The sequence below is a fragment of the Osmerus eperlanus genome, chromosome 14, assembly GCF_963692335.1.
Source record: "Osmerus eperlanus chromosome 14, fOsmEpe2.1, whole genome shotgun sequence".
Classification (NCBI taxonomy): Eukaryota; Metazoa; Chordata; class Actinopteri; order Osmeriformes; family Osmeridae; genus Osmerus; species Osmerus eperlanus.
This window is the reverse complement of record NC_085031.1, coordinates 8,744,456-8,767,711: the sequence shown is the minus strand read 5'-3', so window position 1 is coordinate 8,767,711 and position 23,256 is coordinate 8,744,456. Positions and strand designations below refer to the sequence as shown.

Sequence of the window (23,256 nt, the reverse complement as noted above, 5' to 3'; positions counted from 1 at the left end):
TATTCACACAAACTGAAGAAGTAGCTAGGCGTTTTTCCTTGCGTTTTTCCAGGCTTGTAGCCTAGTTAATGTTCATACATAGTAACAAATAACTATGTAATATCCGAAAACAAATTTGTTACATTAAAAATCTACGCCAAAACAATACATCTCGATTCCTCAACGTATTCTTGGAAATCCATAACTGTAGTTTACTCTGTCCCCTTTCTCACCCACTACTGGACATGTCAAAAACGAGGAGGAATCGGAAGTAGCTAAGTTAGCTCGGTAGTCTATGTTATGGAAAAAAGAAAAATTAAGAGAAAACTCTCAAACGCTGGTTGGGGTGTCCGGAGACAGGAGGGAAGTGTGAAAGTTGTGAAAATGAGTCAGAGTGAAAGGCAACATTATGTTTTATTTATGACTGTGATTACATTGCTGGTTGCTGTTTGCGTGGCACCCCTGTCAGGCGAATTATCTTGTAAGTAGAAAAAAACGAGTATTTTAGGTAGCTAGTCAACTAGCTAGTTAGCACTAGCTCAAGCGAGCAGTGTGGCTGTCTACACCCATAGCTATCATCTCACCATACCATACGATGGAAACCGGTGGTATTCGCTAGGTACACTTGTTTTGGATGGGAATTGAAAGTACATTAAATAATTTATGAAAATCACTGTTATGCAGCTGTATTTGCCGAGTCAGTAACGTTAGCATGTACTAGAATAATACTGCTAGCCTTATGCTATGGCTAGTATGACAGGTCTTCTCTTTCAAGTATGTAAGGTAGCTAGCTTAGCTAAAATGTCGTCGGCGAGACGATTTTGGTGGACCAAGCGAGCGCTGTGAGTGTGACAACCTCAAGTTGCCACTCCGGGAGATTTAAACTTCCCACCAAACTGATTTTTTCCTCGCCACAGAAGCGGATTAATAAAGCATGTGACATCTGGGTGGAAGCCGTAAACGCAAACCCCAGCCCCCTCCAATACACGGTCTTGTCACTGCTCAGTGCTCACATGCCAGTCTCAACTAGCTAGATGGCTAGATAGATAGGCTTACCAGCTAGCTGCTTTGAAAGAAGTCTGCCTCATACAGCTTGTCTAACTCATGCATCCTTAAATTGGCCACCCCTAAGACACTAGCTTGGTTGCCGTCCACCTCAAGGTATGCTCATATTTAAGGCACTTAAACAAGAAAAACAGTTCTTAGTTGGGTAGCTAATGTTGTATTTGTAAAACTTTTATCCTAACATTGCGACAAGTAGAGGGTGAACATAATGCATTGCTGTCTGACTTTGTCTGAAGGCTTTAGGTCAAACTGGTATAGCTAGTTAATCGCGTGGTGCGTGACCAGTTTCATGTGGATTGTGTGTACTATCTTTCTCTAGCTGTGTAACGTTACGTGATGTGTAGACGTATTTATACCTCTTGACTTTGTGTCTTTTTTATCTGTGGTTTAACTAAATCTCCCCACAAAATACAAGGCCCTTGTGTGGAAACTAATTTTCTCATTCCCCAGCCCACCATCATCGGCGGAAGTTCACCGTGCACAAGATGGATGAGGCTTCTCTGACCATCAACAATGAGCTGGATAGTGAAATGGTGGTCTCATGGCTATCCGACCACTGCTACCAGGTAACACAGTCAACAAAGTTAACAGAGTACTCATAGTACTGAGTGACAGTACACAATGCTTAGTACTCAGTATACTTTACTCACAGTACGCATTAGTCACAGTACTCAGAGAGCATAGTACTTGTACAGATGATTGTCAGTATAGAAATATAGAAATTAGTACAAAACCTCTAATATAGAGAGAGATGTACCACGTATGGTGAAATTACTACCAGTGAATGAATGACTGACCCTCTTTGTGTGTGTGTTAGTGTTTGCTCCAGCCCCTGGGTGTGGTTCCGGCTGGGCTGGGTCCTGGCATGCCCAGCTCGGTGGACTTTACTGTGGGCACGCAGCATGGCATCACCCTGCAGCTCAACAGCACTCCTGTTAATTTGGAGCTCTGCAGGTGGGCCCCAACACACACACACACACACACACTCTCTCCCCCCCCCCCCCCCCCCCCCAGTGTTTCCCCTAGGTTTACAGGGGGAGGGGGGGCCGACGACACCATGTAGAGACAGAAATGACGTGCCGTCATGCCGTCGTGTACATAAGATAAATAACATAAGGCCATTTAGTTTCTTTAATAAAAGAGCAAGCTATAGACCTGTTTTATCTGAAAGGTAACCTTAAATAAAAAAAATTCTGATTGGGCGCTATTTAAATTTTTTTTTTATATATATATATATATATATATATATAAAAAACCTTGGGGGGGGGGGGGGGGGCGCACCCCTAATATAATGGTAGGGGAAACACTGCCCCATACAGACACGCTCTCACGTATACACAATGCACAGAACCTCACGCACACTTGTACATGCAATGGCCCACACACACCAGACCTAATCACACCACATATCCTCCTACACACACTCACATGCACACACAAACACACCAGACTCAATTGTACACGCACAAGTATGTTTACCGTGTGTCCTTGAGTGTGTTGTTTAACGAGTGTCGACCTCGTGTGTCAGGGTTCAGTTTCACTTTGGGGAACAAGGAAACTACTTTCTATGGGTGAAGAACCTCAACGACTCCTCTGTGGTCAACTGCTCCTTGATCACCGACAAAGAGCCAGTCAACAGCTACATACGTGAGTGGAATGTACACACACAGTGCACGCACACCATTAACAGCTTACCTGCATGAATCTGTCTCTCTCTTTCTCGCTCGCGCCTTCTCTCTCTCTCTCGCGCCTTCTTTCTCTCGTGCCTTCTCTCTCTCTCCCCCCCCCCCCTTCCCTCACACATACATACATACATACACATCACACGGTACACATTTGGACAGTCAAACACAAGCATGCCTTCACATAGGTACATGTTAATGTTGTGATTCTCCTGTCCTCCTCCCAGCCATCCTGATAGCCTCCCTCCTCTTCACTGGGCTGGCCATAGTCTGGGCCATAGCAGGCTCTATCACACGGTACAGTTGTCCCTTAACCAATGTCACACAGTTAAATAACTTGCCTCATGGTGATGCTGTGTGTCTGTCGGTGCATGTGTTGGTGTGTGATTCCTAAGCTCGTCACAACGTTATTTTGAGTGCAAGACTCCTTCCATCATTGGTAGGCTTTCTCCTAATCGACTGGTCATGTCTGGTGCAGGCTGGATGCGGTGAGGAATGTAATGCTGCGGTTGGGCAACTCCATGGAAACGGAGAGGCTCATCAACTCTGTGAGTATCATCATAAAAGGAGAATCCCAGACCGGGCTCAGTGACTGTGGAAGGATGTTGGAGTGTAAAAAAACGTTGACTCCATATTCCAAACACAGAGTTCTTCTTCTCATGTTTTCTGTCGTTCTCTACTTTTCAGTATCCTTAGAGCCCATTTCCTCTTCTCCTTCTCTGTCCTGCTCTCCCGTGGTCCCCATCAGTCCTTTTTTGTTGTTGTAAATGTGTGTCACTTCTTTGCTCTTTATCCCCCTCTCCCTACACATCCCCCTCTCCAGGAACTTGGAACTCCAGGCAGGACAGTAGAGACAGCCACAGACACCATCCTTCCCACCCAGCCAGCCCCCACCAAGAGGCTACGGTCTCTTGACACCTTCAGAGGGTATGCCCCGCCCCCCCCCCCCACACACACACATCTCCAGACCACTACGCCCACATCCCTCAATCTCCACTTGGACAATTCCTTGCACATCTCCATCATCTCTCGTCCCATCCTCTGTGCTTCCTTCCTGGCTTCCTCATCCTTATACCTCCATGGCTCTCTCATACAGTTACCTCCCCATCTGTACAACTCCCACCTCCATCCCTCCCTCCTCTCGTCCTCCGAGTGTGTGTGTGTGTGTGACTCCATGTACATGTGGTCCACGTCTCCTCAGGTTGTCCTTGGTGGTCATGGTGTTTGTGAACTACGGTGGAGGCAGGTACTGGTTCTTCAGGCACAAGAGCTGGAATGGTGAGTCTCCTGCCCCTCTGCCTCCCTCTCCTCCGTCCTCTCTCTCTGGCCATCAGCTGTAACAGTCCTTGTCTTGTCTTCTCAGGGCTGACCATTGCTGACCTGGTATTTCCATGGTAATGCGCCATGTTTATTGAATATTTGTATGGTTGCTCAGCAACAGGGACACTGATCGGATTTCCTATTTTGATTTGCTCTTTTTCAAACTCCCTCCCTTCCTCCGTCCGTCCATCTCTCCTTCCAGGTTTGTGTTCATCATGGGCACGTCCATAGCCCTGTCCATTCACTCCATGCTGCGAGGGGGCTCCACGCGCTGCTCTCTCCTGTGGAAGACCGCATGGAGGAGCATGCAGCTCTTCCTCATAGGCATCTTCATCATCAACCCCAACTACTGCCTGGGCCCCTGTGAGTACTGACACGTACGTGCACACACACACACACACACACACACACACACACACACACAAATCACAAACACACTCATAGAGACTCACAGAGACATGCTTTAACTGTTCACTGTGTGTGTGTGTGTGTGCGCAGTGTCATGGGACACCCTGCGTATCCCTGGAGTACTGCAGCGACTGGCTTTCTCTTACATGGTGGTGGCATGTCTGGACCTGTGTGTGGCCCGGACACGCCTGGACAACCTCCCTATGGTCAGAACAACACAGAAGCTCCATAATATCTTTGATTCACTTCATACCCTAGTCATCTTAACAGACTACTTAATGACTCAAATGACAACATCTGAGTTTTCCAGGATTATGATGATTATAACCCCCTTCCCAGGATGCCTGGTGGTTCCCTGTCAGGGAGTTTCTTCTCTACTGGCCGGCCTGGCTGGTCGTAGTCGCCTTGGAAACGCTCTGGTTGTGTCTCACCTTTCTGCTCCCTGTGCCAGACTGTCCAAAGTGAGTGTGTGTGTGTGTGTGTGTGTGTGTGTGTGTGTGTGTAACTGAATGGGTGTAACCTCCCGGTTTTGATTCTGTGTGTATGTACACTGGGGGGCAAAAGGTTGAAATAATGTACAAATTTAAATTGTTATCTTCATTGTGATCAGTTGAATGCCAGTTTGGTGAATAAAAGTACCAAGTTATTTCCATAAGAGCAAAAGTACATTATTTGAAACTTTTGCCACCCCAGCGGATATCTGGGTCCCGGAGGCATCGGTGACATGGGCCTCTATCCAAACTGCACCGGCGGGGCCACGGGCTACATTGACCGCTGGCTCCTGGGGGACCGACACATCTACCAGACCCCATCCTCTCGCGTGAGTGACCACGCAACAAACGACCACACAACCACAGACACATAGAGCCGAATGGGACAGAAGAGTTTGTTACAAAGAGCGTGGTGGTGGTGGTGGAGTTATGTGCTTGTTTTATCCAGCTTGCTGTGTGTGTTGATTTGTCAGGTGATCTACTTCACTCACATGCCCTTTGACCCAGAGGGAGTGCTGGGCAGCATAAACTCTGTACTGATGGCGTTCCTAGGCCTGCAGGTCTGTAGTGTCTCTTAACCCCCCCCCCCCCTCTCTTTCACATGCACGTGCATTCTGTGTAATTGCACACATAGTGTGGACCGTTTCTGCCTGGCACAGCTGCAGAGAGGGAGTGGAGGGGGAAAATGTTGATCAATGTTGACACTTCTTGGCTTAATTGTTTGTATGTGGTTTTCAGGCAGGAAAGATACTCCTCCACTACAAGGATCTTCACTACAGCATCATCAGCAGGTTTCTCATTTGGGGTCTCATATTGGTGAGCCGATCATGCCACAGGAAATAGTCATATAGAGACTCCTTCCTTACGGTGTGTCTGTCTGGGGGTTTACACCGCTGATCTTTTTCAAAGAGAAGTGATACAAAATACGGTCTTTGAATGGGTGTCCACATATGAGACCAGAATGTTCCTAGTGGCCCAGCTTCCTGGGGTTGTGAGTTTGATTCCCACCGCAGGGAATTGTGACTGTGAGGCGTCTGAATGTTCGCTGTGCTTCACACAGGGAGTTGTTTCGGCCACACTGACCAAGTGTTCGCGAGACCAAGGCTTCATCCCAGTCAATAAGAACCTGTGGTGAGCAACTCCCTCCAATAAAGTCTAGACACTAATGCAGAGCTATTTTCATTATTTTGCCTGAGCTACGTAAGATGCAACTTAAAAGCGGTTTAATGATTGTGTGTGTGTGTGTTGTCAGGTCCCTGTCGTATGTGACCACGCTGGCGTGTTTTGCTTACGTGGTCCTGGTTCTGGTGTACTACACTGTAGATGTGAAGCACTGGTGGTCTGGAGCTCCTTTCTACTACCCAGGTACACATACCTGCTCTAAACTGGCCTTATACCTGCTCAACCACCTGCTCTAAACCGTCCTTATACCTGCTCAACTACCTGCTCTAAACCGTCCTTATACCTGCTCGATTTGGCTACATATTTGACCTCTGACCCCTGCTGCAGGTATGAACTCGATCCTGGTGTACGTGGGTCACGAGGTCTTTGAGGATTACTTCCCCTTCCGCTGGAAGATGGCCAACAGCCAATCACATGCTGAACATCTGACCCAGAACCTGCTGGCCACTTCTCTTTGGGTCCTTATCTCCTTCCTGCTGTACAGGAAGAAGATCTTCTGGAAGATCTAGGTGCATTGTGGAAACAGGGAGGGATGACTCGTCGAGTAAAGGTGGGTTAGGAGAGACGCAACCTAGTAAAACCTTATAAGATGGACAACTTGGATCATGTTATATTGAGGTCATGTATGACAGTGCCTCATTCTTCTTTGAAATGCCAAACACAAGGACCCTGACCATCTTGCCCATTCCTCACACTGTAAGGCGATGAGTGTCAACCCACAGCCGTGTGCTCTCAAAAGTCCAGTTTATGGCAATGGGTGAACTGGCCCCTGACATTGAAGGCATTATCACTCAGGAACAACTGGTCTGGGGTCTGTGTTAGGATAACAAGACAGTCCAGCCCTTCAAAATGAAGACATTTTCACTAAGGAACCACTGGTCTGGGGTCCTGGTTGGGACCTGGAGAAGAGTTTCAGGGAGGGGCATGTTTGGTTTTTGTCTCAATCTTTATAAAGACTGGTGTACCATGTGTTTCAATCCAGATTATAGGTTTCAGATACTATGTAAAATAATCATTCAATGATGGTCTGTTGCTAATCACCTTGGAGTGGGTAATACAAGTGTGTGCGTGCGCACATTTAAGTCTGTATGAATCATGTACCTCAGTCGGGGATTTCTGTGCCAAAAACCTGTCATACATGCCTGTATATTATGTCCCAATTAAAGGACTCACAAAACATCAAAAAAATATATTGCACTTGTCCTGAAGAATGTATCCAAGTAACTGTATGATTACACTTCAAATTACAACTTTAAATTAACAGCAAGCAATGTGCCATAACACTAGAGATAATAATACAACTTTAATACATTTGCACAAAATCAGTACATCAGTACAAAATGATAACCTGACCTATGTTGAGTAAAAACTGACCTGTCCCTAAAACTCTTCAGTGTCATTTATTGTAAGTGTGAACAAAATTGTATCAATGGTTATAATATAACATGAAATTGAACTTTTTCAAAAAATGTCATTATGCTTTTTTTATATGAATGTAATATAAATGTAATCTTATATTTTAATAAACTTACTTTGCTGATTGTGTGTTGTCATTACTTCACTAGGAGCGCCACCTCAAATCAATCTAAAAATGTGCTGCTTTGGTGTTATGACCAAACAACGCTTTTTAATGAGAACCAGTTATAAGTAGGCCTATAGCAGCCAATACAAACTTTTATTTTTACAATTGTGTAGAAACCTGAGGAAGCAACAGCATACTCTAAAACTGCAATTTTCGCTCTTGGTTGACTGTCGGTTAGACTCAAGCGCCTCTCATCGAGCTGTAGTTTTCAGCTCAACAAAGTTTTGGGAATCGAGTTACAGTTTCGAACCTTGTGAAAAAGTCCTACCAGGTTATAAGGGTATCACCTTATCTCGCGATACGCTGGGTCCCACTCCATTATCGTCTATTGTGAGAGTTTTTCTGTTCTCGCGCGACGTTTGAACTTTCCCACGCCTGTTGTTGTGGCGTCTGCCCTCCGTCAGTCGCTCCCCTCTGTTCTCACCCCTTTTCCCCCGTCACACCTCCCCCTCTTTCTCTCTGCCTATTCCTTCAGTCTAGTTCCGTTGTCCCGTTGGCTTTTTGTAGGGGGTTGAGGGTGGGATCTCGCGATTGTTGGACTTTTTTGGAGACTGTGGAAGATGGCGCCCGTTGTGACGGGGTAAGTGTTAAAATTCTAAGCAAAATGAAGGAAGAAGAGTAAAAAAGTTTAGTTTAAATGCTTGAGCAGATCGTTACCACTTTGTAGTATTTATACAGTAAGATTTGAGTTGATGTTGTTACGGACGCTTTCCAAATTGGTCCCACACATATTGCTACTTTTGTATTAATGTTGGGCCACTAGTTCGGCAACGAATCTCAACCCTTCTCCATAATATTACTCAGTTAGGTTACCTAATAATTTTACATGACTCAAATAATATATGTAACTGTATCTCTTTGTTATATTAGATAATTATAATTATTGGCTTGGGAATTATCCGCCCGAGATTTGTTGTGGAACAAAGTGTCGTAAATGTTATCGTGCTTGTCCTGGGAAAAGAAACAAAGCTTATAGACACGTACTTTAATTATGTGCCACTTCTCTCTATTACCACCTGCTGCAGAAACTACTCTAGTATGCTTCTTTTACTATAGAATATATTTTCTTACATAACTGATTATTGTTCATTTAAGGGGAAATAATGACAGTAGAGCTGCAGTAGGCTATGATGCTTTATAAGAAGAAACCTGTGTGTTGAAAGTAAGTGGTGGCATATTCAATACAGGAAGGTTTTTGTTTTGTTTACTTCCTCTGCAGGAAGTTTGGCGAGCGACCTCAACCACAACGTCTGACAAGGTAACACCTCCAAACAATAATTTCCTAGTCAAAAGAAAGAACAATACTACAATAATTGTTTTTTTTAGTTTTTTTAGTGTTTTGGAAATTCTTGAATGTTATGAGAAGAATGGTGACACAACTGAGGCCATTGTATAACTAGCAACATAGTAGCAATATAGTAGTTCAACGTCTAGTTGGTCAGATGATTGTTGGAAACGTGGTTTATGGTTTCCCCACAGAGAGGCTATGAGGAACTATCTAAAGGAGAGAGGTGACCAAACTGTACTCATACTGCACGCAAAAGTCGCTCAGAAGTCTTATGGCAATGAGAAAAGGTGTGTAGCTTACATGTGTTGTGCGTCAGGGGGCGTGAGAAAAAACCCTACGTAGTAAAAAGCATGTGTAGGCATGCTGTGTTCAAGCCAGTTTCTTCATGTGTGCTTCATGTGACCCACCCCACATACACACACAGGTTTTTCTGCCCGCCTCCGTGTGTGTATTTGATGGGTTGCGGCTGGAAGAAGAAGAGGGAGGAGATGGAGAAAGATGGCTGCTCCGACCAGGAGGCCCAGCCCTGCGCATTTATCGGCATCGGCAACAGCGAACAAGAAATGCAGCAGCTCAATCTGGAGGGGAAGGTAGCACGCGCGCACACACAGGCACACGGATGCATATATACTCGAAGAAATCTGAATTATCAAGGGCTTCAGACAGTGTCTGTCTCCTTTCTGTCATTCAATAGAATGTATTCTTAGCTACAATCACACACCTAGTAGTGTTGTATTCACACATAAATGCACCTGATGGTCATCCTCACTCGCACTTTCTGTCGTCATCTTTCTGTTAGATTTGTACACACAAGCACACACCGTGACGCAACACCGACACTCTTTCTCTCTCGCCAACAGAATTTCTGCACAGCCAAGACCCTGTACATCAGTGACTCAGACAAGAGAAAGCACTTCATGCTGTCAGTCAGGATGCTGTACGGCAACAGCAGCAACATCGGAATGTTCCTGAGCAAGAGAATCAAGGTCATCTCCAAACCTTCCAAGAAGAAACAATCTCTGAAGAATGCTGACCGTGAGTGTCAACACACACAATCCATGTTGAAAAGAACATGTACAATGGCCGTCTTAGGGATGGTGTTTGTGTGTGTTAGCAGGATGGAGCAGTATTGTGGTTATTCTGCTGTCTGCAGTTGTTTCCTTTATACCTAGATCAAGGGAAACAGTGCAATGATTTAGTTTCTCATTTGGACGCATTTCTCTCTCTCCCCCCCCTCTCTGTTTTTCTCTTGGCCCTCTCCCTCACTCTGTAGTGTGTATAGCGTCGGGGACCAAGGTGGCATTGTTTAACCGCTTGCGTTCTCAGACGGTCAGCACGCGCTACCTCCACGTAGAAGGAGGCAACTTCCACGCCAGCTCTCAGCAGTGGGGAGCCTTCCACATCCACCTCTGTGAGTTGCACTTCACAAACCCTTTCACTCTGGGAATGACACTCAACTAGCCCTAACACTTCTGCATCCACCTCCTGAGTTTCATGTTCATCAAAGTTGTGCATATGGATGAATGTTGAACCAGAAAAACATCTGCCATGTTATATTATCTCTTTGCCACAATTGTTTTTTCCTTTCTCTCTCTCCCTTATTTCTTTCTCTCCCTGCCCTCTCTCACTCTCTATCTCTCTCTCCCTCCTTCCAGTGGATGATGAGGAGTCTGAGGGGGAGGAGTTTGCGGTGAGGGACGGCTACATCCACTATGGCCAGACAGTCAAACTGGTGTGCTCTGTGACTGGCATGGCCCTGCCCAGACTGGTGAGAAAGCTTCTGTGTCTGTGTGAAGGCAGACAAAGCTAAAGCCTACTCTCATGTTTCTGTAAGGTCAAATAACTTGAGTGACCGCGTGTGTGGGGGTTCAGGTGATCCGTAAAGTGGACAAGCAGACCGCTCTGATGGATGCAGACGACCCAGTTTCCCAGCTCCACAAGTGTGCCTTCTACCTGAAGGACACGGAGAGGATGTACCTCTGCCTCTCCCAGGAGAGGATCATCCAGTTCCAGGTATGCACACACACATACGTGAGTCATTTTGATATGGACACGCACATCACTCCTCCTCCTCTTCCAGGCCACACCCTGCCCCAAAGAGACCAATAAGGAGATGATCAACGATGGTGCTTCCTGGACCATCATCAGCACGGACAAGGCAGAGTACACCTTCTACGAAGGCATGGGCCCTGTGCCCAACCCAGTCACGCCAGTCCCTGTGGTGGAGAGTCTGCAGGTAGCTCTCTCACACACTCACACATACACACACATGCACACACACATTGATGCTGTCTGTTGGTTCCATAGCTGAATGGAGGAGGGGATGTGGCCATGTTGGAGCTGACAGGACACAACTTCATCCCCGAACTACGAGTCTGGTTTGGAGATGTGGAGGCCGACACCATGTACAGGTTTGTGGGTGTTTTTGGTCAATGACGTTAGATGAGACTGTCCCGTGTCTCTCAAATCATCTCTGTTGTTTTCCTGTTGTGTGTGTGTGTGTGTTGGCTCGTGTGTCCAGGTGTGGGGAGAGCGTGCTGTGTGTGGTCCCAGACATCTCTGCCTTCAGGGAGGGCTGGCGCTGGGTCCGCCAGCCCGTCCAGGTTCCCGTCACGCTGGTCCGCAACGACGGCATCATCTACTCCACCGCCCTCACCTTCACCTACACCCCTGAGCCGGGGCCGCGGCCCCACTGCAGCGCGGCCGGCGCCATCCTCCGAGCCCACAGCACCTCGTCATCCTCGCCCACGTCGTCTTCCTCCCCTTCGTCCTCGTCCTCGCTGGGGGGCATGGGGGACGGACAGGGGGGCTACGCTACCAGCGGCTCCACCAGCAGCATGTCGTCTGCCTCGGCCATGTCGGTGTCCTCGTAACGGAGTGTGTGTGCGTGCATGCGTAGGCTTATGGACCTGTATGGGACTATGTACTTGATGACCCTTGAAGGAGCACTTGAGCTGAGGAGAAGGATGAAAAGACATGAGACTTTGAAACATCTTTCTGGTGCCTCTGGTGCCCACGTGTGGCCGTTATTGGAAATGAGCGACGTGTCGGACTTGACTCTTAAGGGATTTCGCTTACGTTTCGTTCATCAACCACCTCACTTTGACAAAAGCCTTTTTTGTAAAAGGAACTTTTTTTATACTACGGTCGTTTGTGAACGACTTTCACCACACACCTTTTCTATTGAGGATGTTCCAACATTAGGGCTTGAAGATGCACTGCTTGTGTGCAAGGGAAACCTGTGTGGGGAAAAAACTTTATTATGGTAACAGTTTCTATGGACCAAGGAATATTATTATATTATTATTTTATTCTTATGATATTTTATAAGCTTTAGCTGAGGTACAATTTCACTTTTTTTGTATTATAACTTTATAGTAATTGAAGTACACTTTTTGTTACCAAATAGTTTTGATTTATTTGTTTTCTTCTTGCGTTTGAGACATTTCTGTCTTTAAGAAGGGTAGGAAGGTAATGTGTGCATCTTAAGTTGTCTAAACTGGTTTCCTCTCCTTGTCTCTTCCAGTTTTACTGACATACAAGAGTAGTGAGGAATGAGAGCAAACTCACACTTCCACTACGCTGCCATTACTTCCTGTTTCTTCAGGTCAGGTGAAGGTGAAAGAAAACTATTAGCTTGGGCTGTCACTAACAACTGTTCTGGTAGTCGAATATTTGTTCATTCACTGGGATAAGAAAATAACAATAATACAAAAAGAGAAAATATTGCCTTACAAAATTATACCACTGGAAGCAAGAGCTGTAATATTACTGCATAATCATGTAACTAACATGTAATTAAATATTTTTAATCTTACAATTATAAAGAGGACCTTCACAGTGCAATGGACTATTCACGGCCACTGTGGAGGGTTGAACGTTTTTTTTTTAAGTCGATTAATTAGCACAATACTCAAATACCATAATAGTTGATGGTAACAGCCCTAGAAACACCCTTAGCCTATTGAGACACCTCAAAGTGGTGTTTATTTGCATAGCTGCCTTAGTTGTTTCTGGCCAATCGCTTCTCTCTATCATAATTTTTTTTACAACACAGTCATTTTTGTTGTTGTTGAAAGTGTATATGTGGTTATGATGTTGTTTTCTACACTATCAGTGTATGTGGGAGACCTTCGGAAAGGAAGGCCTGTATTTTCTAATCAATTTTTCCTTTCTTTTATATAAGTGAATGCCCAAATCCAAACATATTCCCCTAACCTCTCAAACACCCCCTTGCCACTAAGATGTTCTGATTGGTGGAGGCAGGTTGGATCTACTCCCAGCCTGGCCCCTGATAAGTCATGAGGGGTTCTGTCTTTCTGCTTGGCACCCAACCTTTTAACATCTCCTGAAGCAGGGAGTAAGGGGCTAATGGTCAGTTTTGGACCAGGGCCTAATTCTTTCACAGAGAGCTTTAAAACACCAAGTCTGCCTTTAGCCTTTTATAGCACCCCCAGCCTTTGTTTAATGTCTGATGATGTGTTTGCATTAGGAGGGTCAAAATAACTAAAGTCACTAAATTAGCTGTACCTGTGTCTTGCTAAGCTAACGCTAATGTGCAGCGCAAGTTGCTGCACTTGGGCTAAAAGCTATGGGGTCTTTTGAATCATGTTGTCTTAAAACCACTACCTACGAGAAAGAGAGGCCTCTCTTCCCTCTGCTAGCTCCTTCCTCTTGCTGTGTACTGAGTAGTTAACGTACAATAACCCTTTCATTGAACTGCCTTAATGAACAAAGTCTTCAGTCTGTATTTTGGAAAAGAGGGATCCTTTTGTTCTTGTTAGCATTCACAGTATGAAAAGCATATACAGTGTGTACAATGTCACATGTCAAAGGAATAGTTTTTAAACGGATAGATTCCAAAACAGCAATGTGTCTGCTTGGTAGTGTGGTCCTGGACCTCAACATGACGGTGAGGTTGTCACCAGCTTCACCCATCCATGGTGGGACTCTCTCTATGCCATCTCTCTTCTGCTCACTGTCTTCTTGTTTGACTGACAAAGTCTTCACACTGTGAATCTCACAAGCACCAGGACAGGAAATAAGAACTATACTCTTAAAATGCCAAAGTAATATTTCTTATTTTAACTTTGTCGTTATGCTGGCAGCTTTTCGTTTGGAGTCAGAGAGAGAATCATTTAATTCCAGTAAGAACTCAATGATGGGTAATTCAGTGGACATTGTTTTGTATATCATTTTTTTCTCATTTCTATTTCTCTCCTTTCATGTCTTTTCTTTTGAGTGTCATTCTAAAGGTGAGTCTCAGTATTCGCAAGAGAAAGGTCAAGTAATAAAAAAGCAGAAGTTTGCCCCTCTGTATATGGATCTCTGTGTGTTTCTTGTGATCAGTCTATCTGCTTATAACAGCTTGCAAAACCACTTAATATATACACCACAAAATATACACACAGACACACTCGTTACAAACACTGGCAACCTACTTCTTCAAGATCACACAGATACACACACTCCCTCTGGCATAGTGATTGACACCTGTCACCTGTGCATGTTCTTCAGAATAGAGGTCAGCCCTACCTTTATTTATAGACTCCTCGGAGGGGCTCAGGGACGAAAGATGACACTGTGTTTCTGTTACCATGAGTGTGTGTGTGTGTGTGAGAGAGAAAGAGAGAGAGAGAGAGAGAGAAAGAGGGAGACAGAGCGAGAGAGACAAAGAGACAGAGAGAGAGAGAGAGAGAGCAAGAGTGTGTTCAGCCTCTCTGGCTGTTTGAGAGGTAGATCCTTGTCTAATCTAGAGTCTGGACAGGCTGTGCAGATGAGTGTGTGTGTGGAATGTGGCCTCGTAAAACTCTTTCTAACTGACTGCATCACCTAGCAGGCCTGATATAGATGTTATTAGAGAAGGTCTATCAACAGCTGCAGAATACTAACCCCATCCCGATGCTGCTCAGATCCGCGAACATGCGGAAAAGTCGTTGGATTCTTGGAGTTGGTAACTGTCTCTAACGCGGATCTGACCTGGATATGAAGACCACGCGTATCGTGTTCTAAAGTGTTTGTGCAAGCTGTTGGGACAACTGTTGTTCATGCTCTGTATGTGAGTGTGTTGGTTCCGCGCAAACGCGTCACAACTTTACGCAACTGCGCTATACTGCGCCGCAGTCTGGACGGGAAGAAGAGTTAACAGGGACAGATGTATGGAAAAGTACGGAAAGTTGACGTCTTTATGAAGAAAAATTAAGAAAGGCGCAGGGGAACCCAATAGTCAAAGCACGTTTGCACTACTCAGACGACGACATGCATTTCTTAAAAACCGTTGGATGTCTTGGTTCCTCTTGAAAGATGTTGGACTTCTGCGCACTAGTTTAATGTTGATGCTACTGGAGCTTAGGTAGAAACGAGTAAATGGACACGAGATTTATTTTAGGTTGGTCCATATCTGGGGGTTGCAGACACAAAAAATTGCCATATTAAGTATTTTTGTAATTATATGATGGACAATATTTTCAGAATAGCCAACTATTTTGGCCAATAGGTCTAATGAAGTTATCTGGTTGCGTGACAACTTGCTGGAAGACATTAGTCCTAACAAGCTCAGGAGTTTATAACATTGGCGTTTTACAAATAGCACCAATTTTCTTTTCCTAATAGTAATACTTGGTTTCTCAACTGAATCATTAGCGTCATCTTGCCTCATTGGTGCCGTTAATAGACACCGATCGCATGACACTGTTGCGCACGGCGGTGCACTCGCTGAAGAGGAGTTTGTTTGTGTACATCTGATTAGTGGATCTTCTGCAGCAGCCTCGGGGCCAACAGCTCTAGAAAGCCCCAGCCATGATGCCCACATCCCAGGCTCTGCTCTTTATCCTCCGCTTAGTGCTCTTTGTGGGCGCGCACACCATTGCAAGCGTTTACAGTGATAACCACTACCGATTCCCCTACCCCGATGAAGAAGCAATGTTTGACGCTGAAGGTAAGTCGCCTCGCCGTCAACAAAAAGTGCCAAGTGCCAAATCACTGGCAAGGGTTCATCGAAGTCTCTTGGGTACACAAAGAAATGGTTGGACCGCAACCAGGAATTTGTCGTATTTATCTTCATGTTTAGAATATATATGTGCTGGAGAGCTAAAGAAAAACTACAGATCCAGCAGAGGGCAGGGGAGACTCTAGTAGACACTTTCCATGTGATGAGATCCGTTTGGGGGTATTTAAATGAAATGACAGAATCCTAGGGATGGACAGTTGTAGGCCTATCTGTCAGAAAGGAATCTAAGGGAATTATCTCAGATGAGCCTTATGTTCAGAATACACAGCCCACTTCAGATGTACACCCAGACCTGTGCGTATTGCCGAGATCGGCTTTGGAGATGACTTTCGAACCTGTGTGTGAGGCCATGGAGCTGAGGTGCGCAAACTGAAGAAAAAGGCTAGTTTGTATACTGACTACACGCCTAGTTTATACACTGACTGTGAACTCGCCTAGAGCATTCCCAATACTGGTTGGCTGGCTGACTGGCCGGCTGACTTACTGACAGACTGACAAACTATTTGCAAGAAGACTAACTGATGCTTTGTGCCTGTGTAGACCCGTGTGTGGTGGTGACTCCTCCCTGTATGAGCGAGTCTGACCGCTACAGTCTGGAAGCCCTAAGGAACATCCACAGGGAGATGGACGACGACAAGGACGGAGGGATCGAGGTGGAGGAGAGTGTGGAGGTATGGGAGGTATCCCCCTTCTCTCATATCATTTGTTGTCTGCTGTGGTCGGTCAACGCGCGCAGGTTCATTGAAAGCAGCAGGCATGCTTGTGCGATGTTTGTGTGTGTGTGTGTGAGCATGTGTGTGGGTCTCAGTCTGGTGCAGCCAGTATCTTTTCACCAGGAGAGTGGGTAGCTCCAGTACATGTGGGAGTGGTAGAGGTGCTGGATCAAGAACTACTGAATGTCGGGACGTTCCAGAATGTGGTTACGGTTACAGTATCCCGGGGCTCAGGTTGCTGTTACCATAGATACTAGGGGGGAGGGGTCCACCCATCTGAAAACTGGCCCTGAATTCCAATAGCCATCACATGAAGACTCTGGTTACAGCCAAAGATGGATTCCAAGACAGTGAACACACATACTCATGCATACACACACACACTCATATTTCTTTTAAATACATTTCAGTCATATTAATTGACTACCTTGATATAATGGACTCTCATAAACTCAAGGAACAAACGGACTACAACTCTATTCTGTCCCCCCTAAAACCCTAATGTATTTAAACCTTGGAACACACAATTTGATTTTCAAAGACAGCAGTGGGACTTGTCTAGTCATAACACTTGACCCAAGACTTTGAAAGTTCACAGACCCCCACCCCCATTCCACTTCCCTCACTCCCTCTCTCCTTTTTCCTTTCTCTCTCTCCCTCCTTTTGCAGTTCATCATAGAGGACATGAAACAGCAGCAGACCAATAAACACAGTAACCTCCACAGAGAGGATCAGCACATCACTGTAGAGGAGCTGTGGAGAAGCTGGAAGTCCTCAGAAGGTACTGTGTGTGTGTGTGTTTGTAGGTATCTAAACAGTATTTACAGTATGTGAGTCTCTTTCTAACTTCCCATTTTCTTCCCCTACCCCTTCCTGCTCTCTCTTCATCCCTCCTCTCCCTTTCCACTCACCCTCTTCCACAGTGCATAACTGGACTCAAGACGATGTTCTAAGTTGGCTCAGGGACTTTGTGGAGCTGCCTCAGTACCAGAAGAACTTCAAAGAGTTCAGGGTTGACGGGAACACCCTCCCCAGGTCAGAGCAACCATTAATCAACCTCTGAGAAGCATTCTGTTAGAACTGCATTCAATCAGATTCAGAGTAATAAATATTTGTTTACACCCAAACCCTCAAGTCCCATGATCCAACCAGTGTGAGTGTTGTTGCTGTGTGTGAAGGATTGCAGCAAATGAGCCATCATTCCTGAGCGGTCAGCTGAAGATCTTTGACCAGAGAGACAAACAGAAACTCAATATCAAAGCTCTGGACGTTGTGCTGTTTGGACCAATTACACGTACGAGCACACAAAAACCCAAACCATTATCATTAACATCTCCATCACCATTTAACATTGTACTCTGGCCTCTCCCCTCGCCCCCTCACATTTTCCAGGGCCACCCCATAACTGGCTGAAGGACCTGCTGCTGATGGTGTCAGTGATGATGGGAGTGGGTGGCTGCTGGTTTTCCCGGGTCCAGAACAAATCCAGCAAGATACACATCTCCAGAATGATGAGAGACCTGGAGAGTCTGCAGAGTGCTGAGCTCAACCTCAGCGAACTGCAGGAACAGTGAGTACACACAGTGTGTGTGTGTTTGTGTTTGTGTCCGTGTGTGAGGCTAATAGGTCTGCCTCCTCCCCAGATTGGAGCGGGCCCAGGAGGAGAAGAGGAATGTGGCGGAGGAGAAGCAGACCCTGGAGGAGAAGATGAGAGATGAGATCATGGGGGCGCAAGAGGAGGCGCACCGCCTCTATGAGCTGAGAGAGGGCGCTGTCAGCGAACTAAGCCGTCTGAGATATGCAGAAGAAGAGCTAGAACAGGTAGGCTCATGCATAGACATAATAAAGAGTAGAGGCCGCATTGGCTGCTGGGTGCGAGAAATGCGTCCGCCATCTTGGACAGGTCATACTCCTAGTTGTGTAGCAGCAGAATAAACAAGATGCCAGCACTGTGCAGCATATTCCTGCTCAAATCGGCAGACCATCGCAAACAGGGCTCGGGGGATTACTTTTCACAAGTAAGATATAACATTACCGTACTATTGGTTATGTTTTGTGAATAGAATAACCATGTCCTGTATCATAGCTGTATGACCTTTGCAGCAAAAATAAACGTGTGAAAGTCAGTTCGGTATTCAGTGAGGTATGATTAATTAAATGCGCTGACAGCTCATTGCCCCAGCCAAACAGATTACACTGAGTGGAGCGGGTGCCCGTTCCAAGATGGCGGCCCCACGGCTCGTCAGCGCCAGTAGGCAGTAGTGGTCAATGCGGCGTCTACTCTTTATTATGTCTATGGGGTCATGGACTCCTCAGCCATCTATTCCTGAATATGACGGTAGCCACATACGTAGTTGGTTCATCGGCTCTTCTATTCAACATCTTTTTGATTGTACTATGTATTCAGAGTCTCAACCAATTACAAAGCCCTGTTTTGTGTGCCAAAACGCCAATGTGTGTGTGTTTGATTGATTGTGTGTGTGTGTGTGTGTCCAGGTGCGGGGAGCATTGAAGAGGGCAGAGAAGGACATGCTGTCCAGTTGGACGGTTCCTGAGGCCCTACAGCTGTGGCTGCAGCTCACCCACGAGGTGGAGGTCCAGTACTACAATGTCAAGAAGCACAGAGCAGAGCTCCAGCTGGCCATTGCTAAGGAGGAGGTAGGGAGGGAGGGAGGGAGGGTGGGAGGGAGGGAGGGAGACAAATGTGGATGGACATATGGCTGGTCCTGTCTGTATTCATAATACATTTGCATGCGTGTCTCCGTCCAGGCAGAAAAGATCAAAAAGAAGAGGAGTTCAGTTCTGGGGACTCTTCATGTTGCTCACAGCTCCTGTCTGGACCAGGTGGACCAAAAGATAATGGAGGCTAAGTGAGACACAAACATGAGCACAAACACAGATGAGCACACACACACACACAGTCTTCTGTCATATTGAGAGAGCTAGAGTGCATGAATCCCATTCATAACTCACACACTTGTGCTGTGTCCTCCCTTCAGGAACTCCTTGTCAGATGTGACGGCCTGTCTTCGAGAACGCCTGGTCCGCTGGCAGAACATCGAGCGTCTGTGTGGCTTCACCATCATAAGGAACACCGGCCTGGCCAGCCTCACTGCCACACTCTATGTCGATGCCAACTTGGTTAGGTCCCGGGTGCCTGTGCAGAACTACTCCTGCCATAGCTCTGTGGAGGACCTGCCGGAAGACTCTTCACCCATCCAACCTCAGATACCTGGTAGGGAACTAGTGGTGGTGGGGATGATGGAGATGGTAATGGTTGTTTTGCTGATGATGATGATGATGATAGTGGTGGTGATGAGGCATGTTCATATTATAATTTAGTATTTGTACATGCACTTTAATTGATGAATATAAAGAGAACAAAAGTGTTGCCACTGAGAGACTTGACCCCTCCCCACTTCAGTTCCTCCAATCAAACGCTCCCCTCGGAGCCTCAGCTCCACTGTGTGTCGGTCTCGTCGCCCTGGCCTCATTGCCCAGACCTCCTCCATGATGTCCTCCGACCCTGACCTACTACTGGCCAGTCATGCCCCGCTCCCCTGCTTTGAGGAGGAGGAGGCCACTAAACTGATAAGGTCTCAGCTGAGACAGTACGTCATTGGCTGGTATCTCCAGTCCTTAGGCTTGTATTGTTTGATTGGATACTCACTGTTGTGTTACACTGAAATGGAATGTCTAACTTTCTCTTTTTCTCCTTCATCGTTCTATTTTTCTTCTTTCTCTTTCTCACATTTGATCTCTTTCTCTTCACTCCTTCCCGGTCTTTCACCCTGGTTTTCCACTACTTTGTTTCTCTTGATCCTTTATCTCTCTCTCTCCTCCCTTCTCTCTGGCCGCCTTCTATCCCTCTTTTTTTATAGAGAGCCTCAGGAAATGTTCACCGATGCAGACTTCATGACGTCGCCCCCTGTTGGCAGGATTTTCCCCAGTGCCGCTGTTGATTCCGCCCCTCGCAAGATCTACCGTGATGAGGCAGATATGTTTGATGACGACCCTGTGAGGAACACCTCCAGAGAGGAACCGGAACCTTCAGTGGAACCTCCCATCTGCATGTCCCCCAGAGAAGAGGTTGGAGCCGCCGTCGGAAAGATGCCGAGAGACAAGATGGACGCCACAGCAGACACGGCCTCACTGAGGATGCCCAAGGACAAGTGGGAGCCCTCCGTAGACATCATTTCCAAGAAGACCTTTAGAGATGCATTTGAGGTTTCTGTGGACTCCACCAACAGAAAGATGCTCAGAGAAGAACGAGAAGCTTCTACCAAAATAGGGGGCAGGAAGTTCTCAAGGGAGTCCATGGGGGGATCCATGGACAGCTGGTTGCAGCAGGAGGAGTGTTCATTCGATGGCCCCTTCAGAATGATTTCCAGAGAATCTATTGGGGTGTCCATGGACACAGGTTTTAGGAAGTTAATAAGGGACAAAGATGGGTCTTCAGATTCCACCATGAGAGTAATGGCCAAGGACAAAATGGTGGACCCTATCAGTATCCCGATTAGAAAGACTTCCAGGGAGGAACTTGAGTTCTCAACTGAGTCACTTTCAAGGAAAATGCTTCCAAGGGACAAGATGGAAATTCTCATAGACACGTCTTCTCGTTTGTTGTCCAGAGAGATGCCAGACTTCTCTATGGACTCCTCTGCTGCTAGGAAGATCTCTAGAGATGAACTTGACATGCCTGCAAGCTTAAATCGGAGGAGGATTCCCAGAGACATGATTGACAGCTCTGTAGACACGTCTTCTGGGAAGATCTCCAGGGACAGGGTGGACGTTGTCCTGGAAATGCCCAAACGAAGGATATCAAGGGAGGAGTTTGTGGTTCAGGAGTCAGGCTCCTCGTCTGGGCGGATGGCACAGCCTGACCTTACCTTAAACTCTGTGTCATCATGGAAACCACCCTTCGAACCTTTGAGCCGGCTTGTATATGATGGGATCCTGGAGAAATGCGTTTCCACGCCAACCACTACAACCCCAACCGGCGCAGATGAGCTTATTGCCACGGCCCCAATGTTGACCGAAAGCCTGAAAGCAGGAGAGGAAGACCTGACACCACTAGGTGTGGCTGCCACCCCTCACAACCCCTCTCCCTCAGGGAGGGGGGAGAAGCCTAAGGAGAAGAGTAAGAGGACGTCCAAACTGAAAAATTTGTTCAAGAAGAAGAAGGATTCTGCCTCTGACCGGCCACCACAAGGAGGCCTTCAGAAACTCTGACGCTTTACCATCTCTTTTAAACAGGAAGTGTCCTGAGGGTTAGAACCTCCTTTGTGAGGGAGACTTGCAGGAAAGAAAAACTCTTAGAAAGCATGACAACATCGCAAGTCTTTTTTTCCCCCTTTAACATTTGGTTTCAGGACGTTTTTTCCAGACACTGTGGCTCTGTTTGTTGGGACTCTCTCTCTTTGCCTGATTGCTTTTAGGTTTCTTTTCAATAATTTTTTGATATAATACAATTTTATATAATATTGATTAATTGTAGTCTTTGTGATGAAGTCTTAAGCAGAAGGATGATAGGTGGTATTTTGAGCTTTTCAGCTTGTGTTTTGCTACACTTTGTTTACATTAAGTAGACTGAACATTCTCCTGTTCAAATTTGTTTCGGTTTTTCTGTGTAATGCAAACAGCAGAGTTTGGAAGTGAAGTTTTAAGTATTTGGGGTTTCACACAATTTGAATTGTTTCTGATATGTATAATGAGTGTTATTAAAAGCTGCACCAATCTTTACCAAAAGGAGATTCTTAAAAAAATGTCATTTGAATGGATGCAAAAAAGATTAACTTAATTAGTATTAACATTAATTAATTAACATTTTCTTTGGAACTATTTGTTTATTTTGATGGAAAGTCATTGCTGTTGTTTTTTGTTGTTTAATTGTTAAGGGACAACATCGGTAACATCTGATTGACATTGAATTGATAAATTATTTGATAATCTTTTTTAAATGTACTTGTTCTGATATATAGTGACATTTTTTGTTGAGTATTCTGACAAACTGGTTTCTCTCGAAAGTCCTGGAAGGAAAAGGAAATGCACTGTTTTATTTATTGAAATGGGAGTCAGTTAATCATGTATTGTGACTTGTTGACCTATTGTTGGATTCATATTGAAATAAATGTTGATAGATTTACCTGCAGTGTGGATTTGTTATTCTTACAATTCTGAGGACAGGAAAAAAGTATGATAAAATAACAGAAGTGTAGTGTTGGAGTACAGGTGCTAAGTAGCAGCCTGATAGGAAGACAAAGAGAGAGTTAACCACAACCTATTAAATCTGTAGAATTACCACATTCTTCCTTTTCCTTTTCCTGACTAGGAAAGTGTTACATTTCACGGCAGGCTTATTGTATTCCTTTTTGCCACGAAATGCACCCCCTGCTAACCCTGACTAGGAAAGTGTCACATGCCTGAAACTTACTCTGGTTACTCATATTAGTCCCCTCAGTGTACAGTAAGAATAATTTGATACTGGGATATACAGATCAGACAATAGCTCATACTAGTCCCCTCAGTAAACAATAA

At 45.6% G+C, this 23,256-nt stretch overlaps 3 protein-coding genes across 6 annotated transcripts; all 3 read left to right on the top strand.

Annotated features, from left to right (window-relative positions):
- Window positions 1–146: 146 nt before the first annotated feature.
- hgsnat (heparan-alpha-glucosaminide N-acetyltransferase) lies at window positions 147–7,668 on the top strand. Of its 2 annotated transcripts, none has more exons than XM_062477325.1 (18): window positions 147–460; window positions 1,495–1,610; window positions 1,862–1,998; window positions 2,573–2,691; window positions 2,954–3,023; window positions 3,205–3,274; window positions 3,550–3,653; window positions 3,928–4,004; window positions 4,090–4,120; window positions 4,249–4,409; window positions 4,545–4,660; window positions 4,794–4,915; window positions 5,148–5,274; window positions 5,419–5,505; window positions 5,684–5,761; window positions 6,006–6,076; window positions 6,198–6,310; window positions 6,455–7,668. In XM_062477325.1, exons 1-18 carry the CDS (start codon window positions 280–282, stop codon window positions 6,634–6,636), a joined length of 1,962 nt encoding a protein of 653 aa, XP_062333309.1. In that variant the 5' UTR covers window positions 147–279; the 3' UTR covers window positions 6,637–7,668. The 2 variants fall into 2 exon arrangements, with proteins under 2 accessions (XP_062333309.1, XP_062333310.1); XM_062477326.1 differs by lacking the exon at window positions 147–460 and adding an exon at window positions 818–1,140.
- Window positions 7,669–8,080: 412 nt separating this feature from the next.
- Window positions 8,081–14,316, top strand: rbpja (recombination signal binding protein for immunoglobulin kappa J region a). Its single transcript, XM_062477346.1, has 11 exons — window positions 8,081–8,289; window positions 8,929–8,967; window positions 9,189–9,284; window positions 9,422–9,587; window positions 9,858–10,032; window positions 10,271–10,408; window positions 10,653–10,765; window positions 10,870–11,010; window positions 11,078–11,233; window positions 11,305–11,408; window positions 11,519–14,316. Exons 1-11 carry the CDS (start codon window positions 8,270–8,272, stop codon window positions 11,868–11,870), a joined length of 1,500 nt encoding a protein of 499 aa, XP_062333330.1. The 5' UTR covers window positions 8,081–8,269; the 3' UTR covers window positions 11,871–14,316.
- Window positions 14,317–14,975: 659 nt separating this feature from the next.
- LOC134033218 (stromal interaction molecule 2-like) lies at window positions 14,976–22,864 on the top strand. 3 transcript variants are annotated; one of them, XM_062477288.1, is made up of 12 exons: window positions 14,976–15,934; window positions 16,547–16,677; window positions 17,389–17,500; window positions 17,643–17,754; window positions 17,898–18,013; window positions 18,112–18,289; window positions 18,363–18,540; window positions 19,216–19,377; window positions 19,489–19,589; window positions 19,719–19,954; window positions 20,144–20,315; window positions 20,601–22,864. In XM_062477288.1, exons 1-12 carry the CDS (start codon window positions 15,796–15,798, stop codon window positions 21,949–21,951), a joined length of 2,988 nt encoding a protein of 995 aa, XP_062333272.1. In that variant the 5' UTR covers window positions 14,976–15,795; the 3' UTR covers window positions 21,952–22,864. The 3 variants fall into 3 exon arrangements, with proteins under 3 accessions (XP_062333272.1, XP_062333271.1, XP_062333273.1); XM_062477287.1 differs by having other exon boundaries at window positions 20,144–20,330; XM_062477289.1 differs by lacking the exon at window positions 20,144–20,315 and having other exon boundaries at window positions 14,985–15,934; window positions 20,601–20,785.
- The last annotated feature ends 392 nt before the right edge of the window (window positions 22,865–23,256 follow it).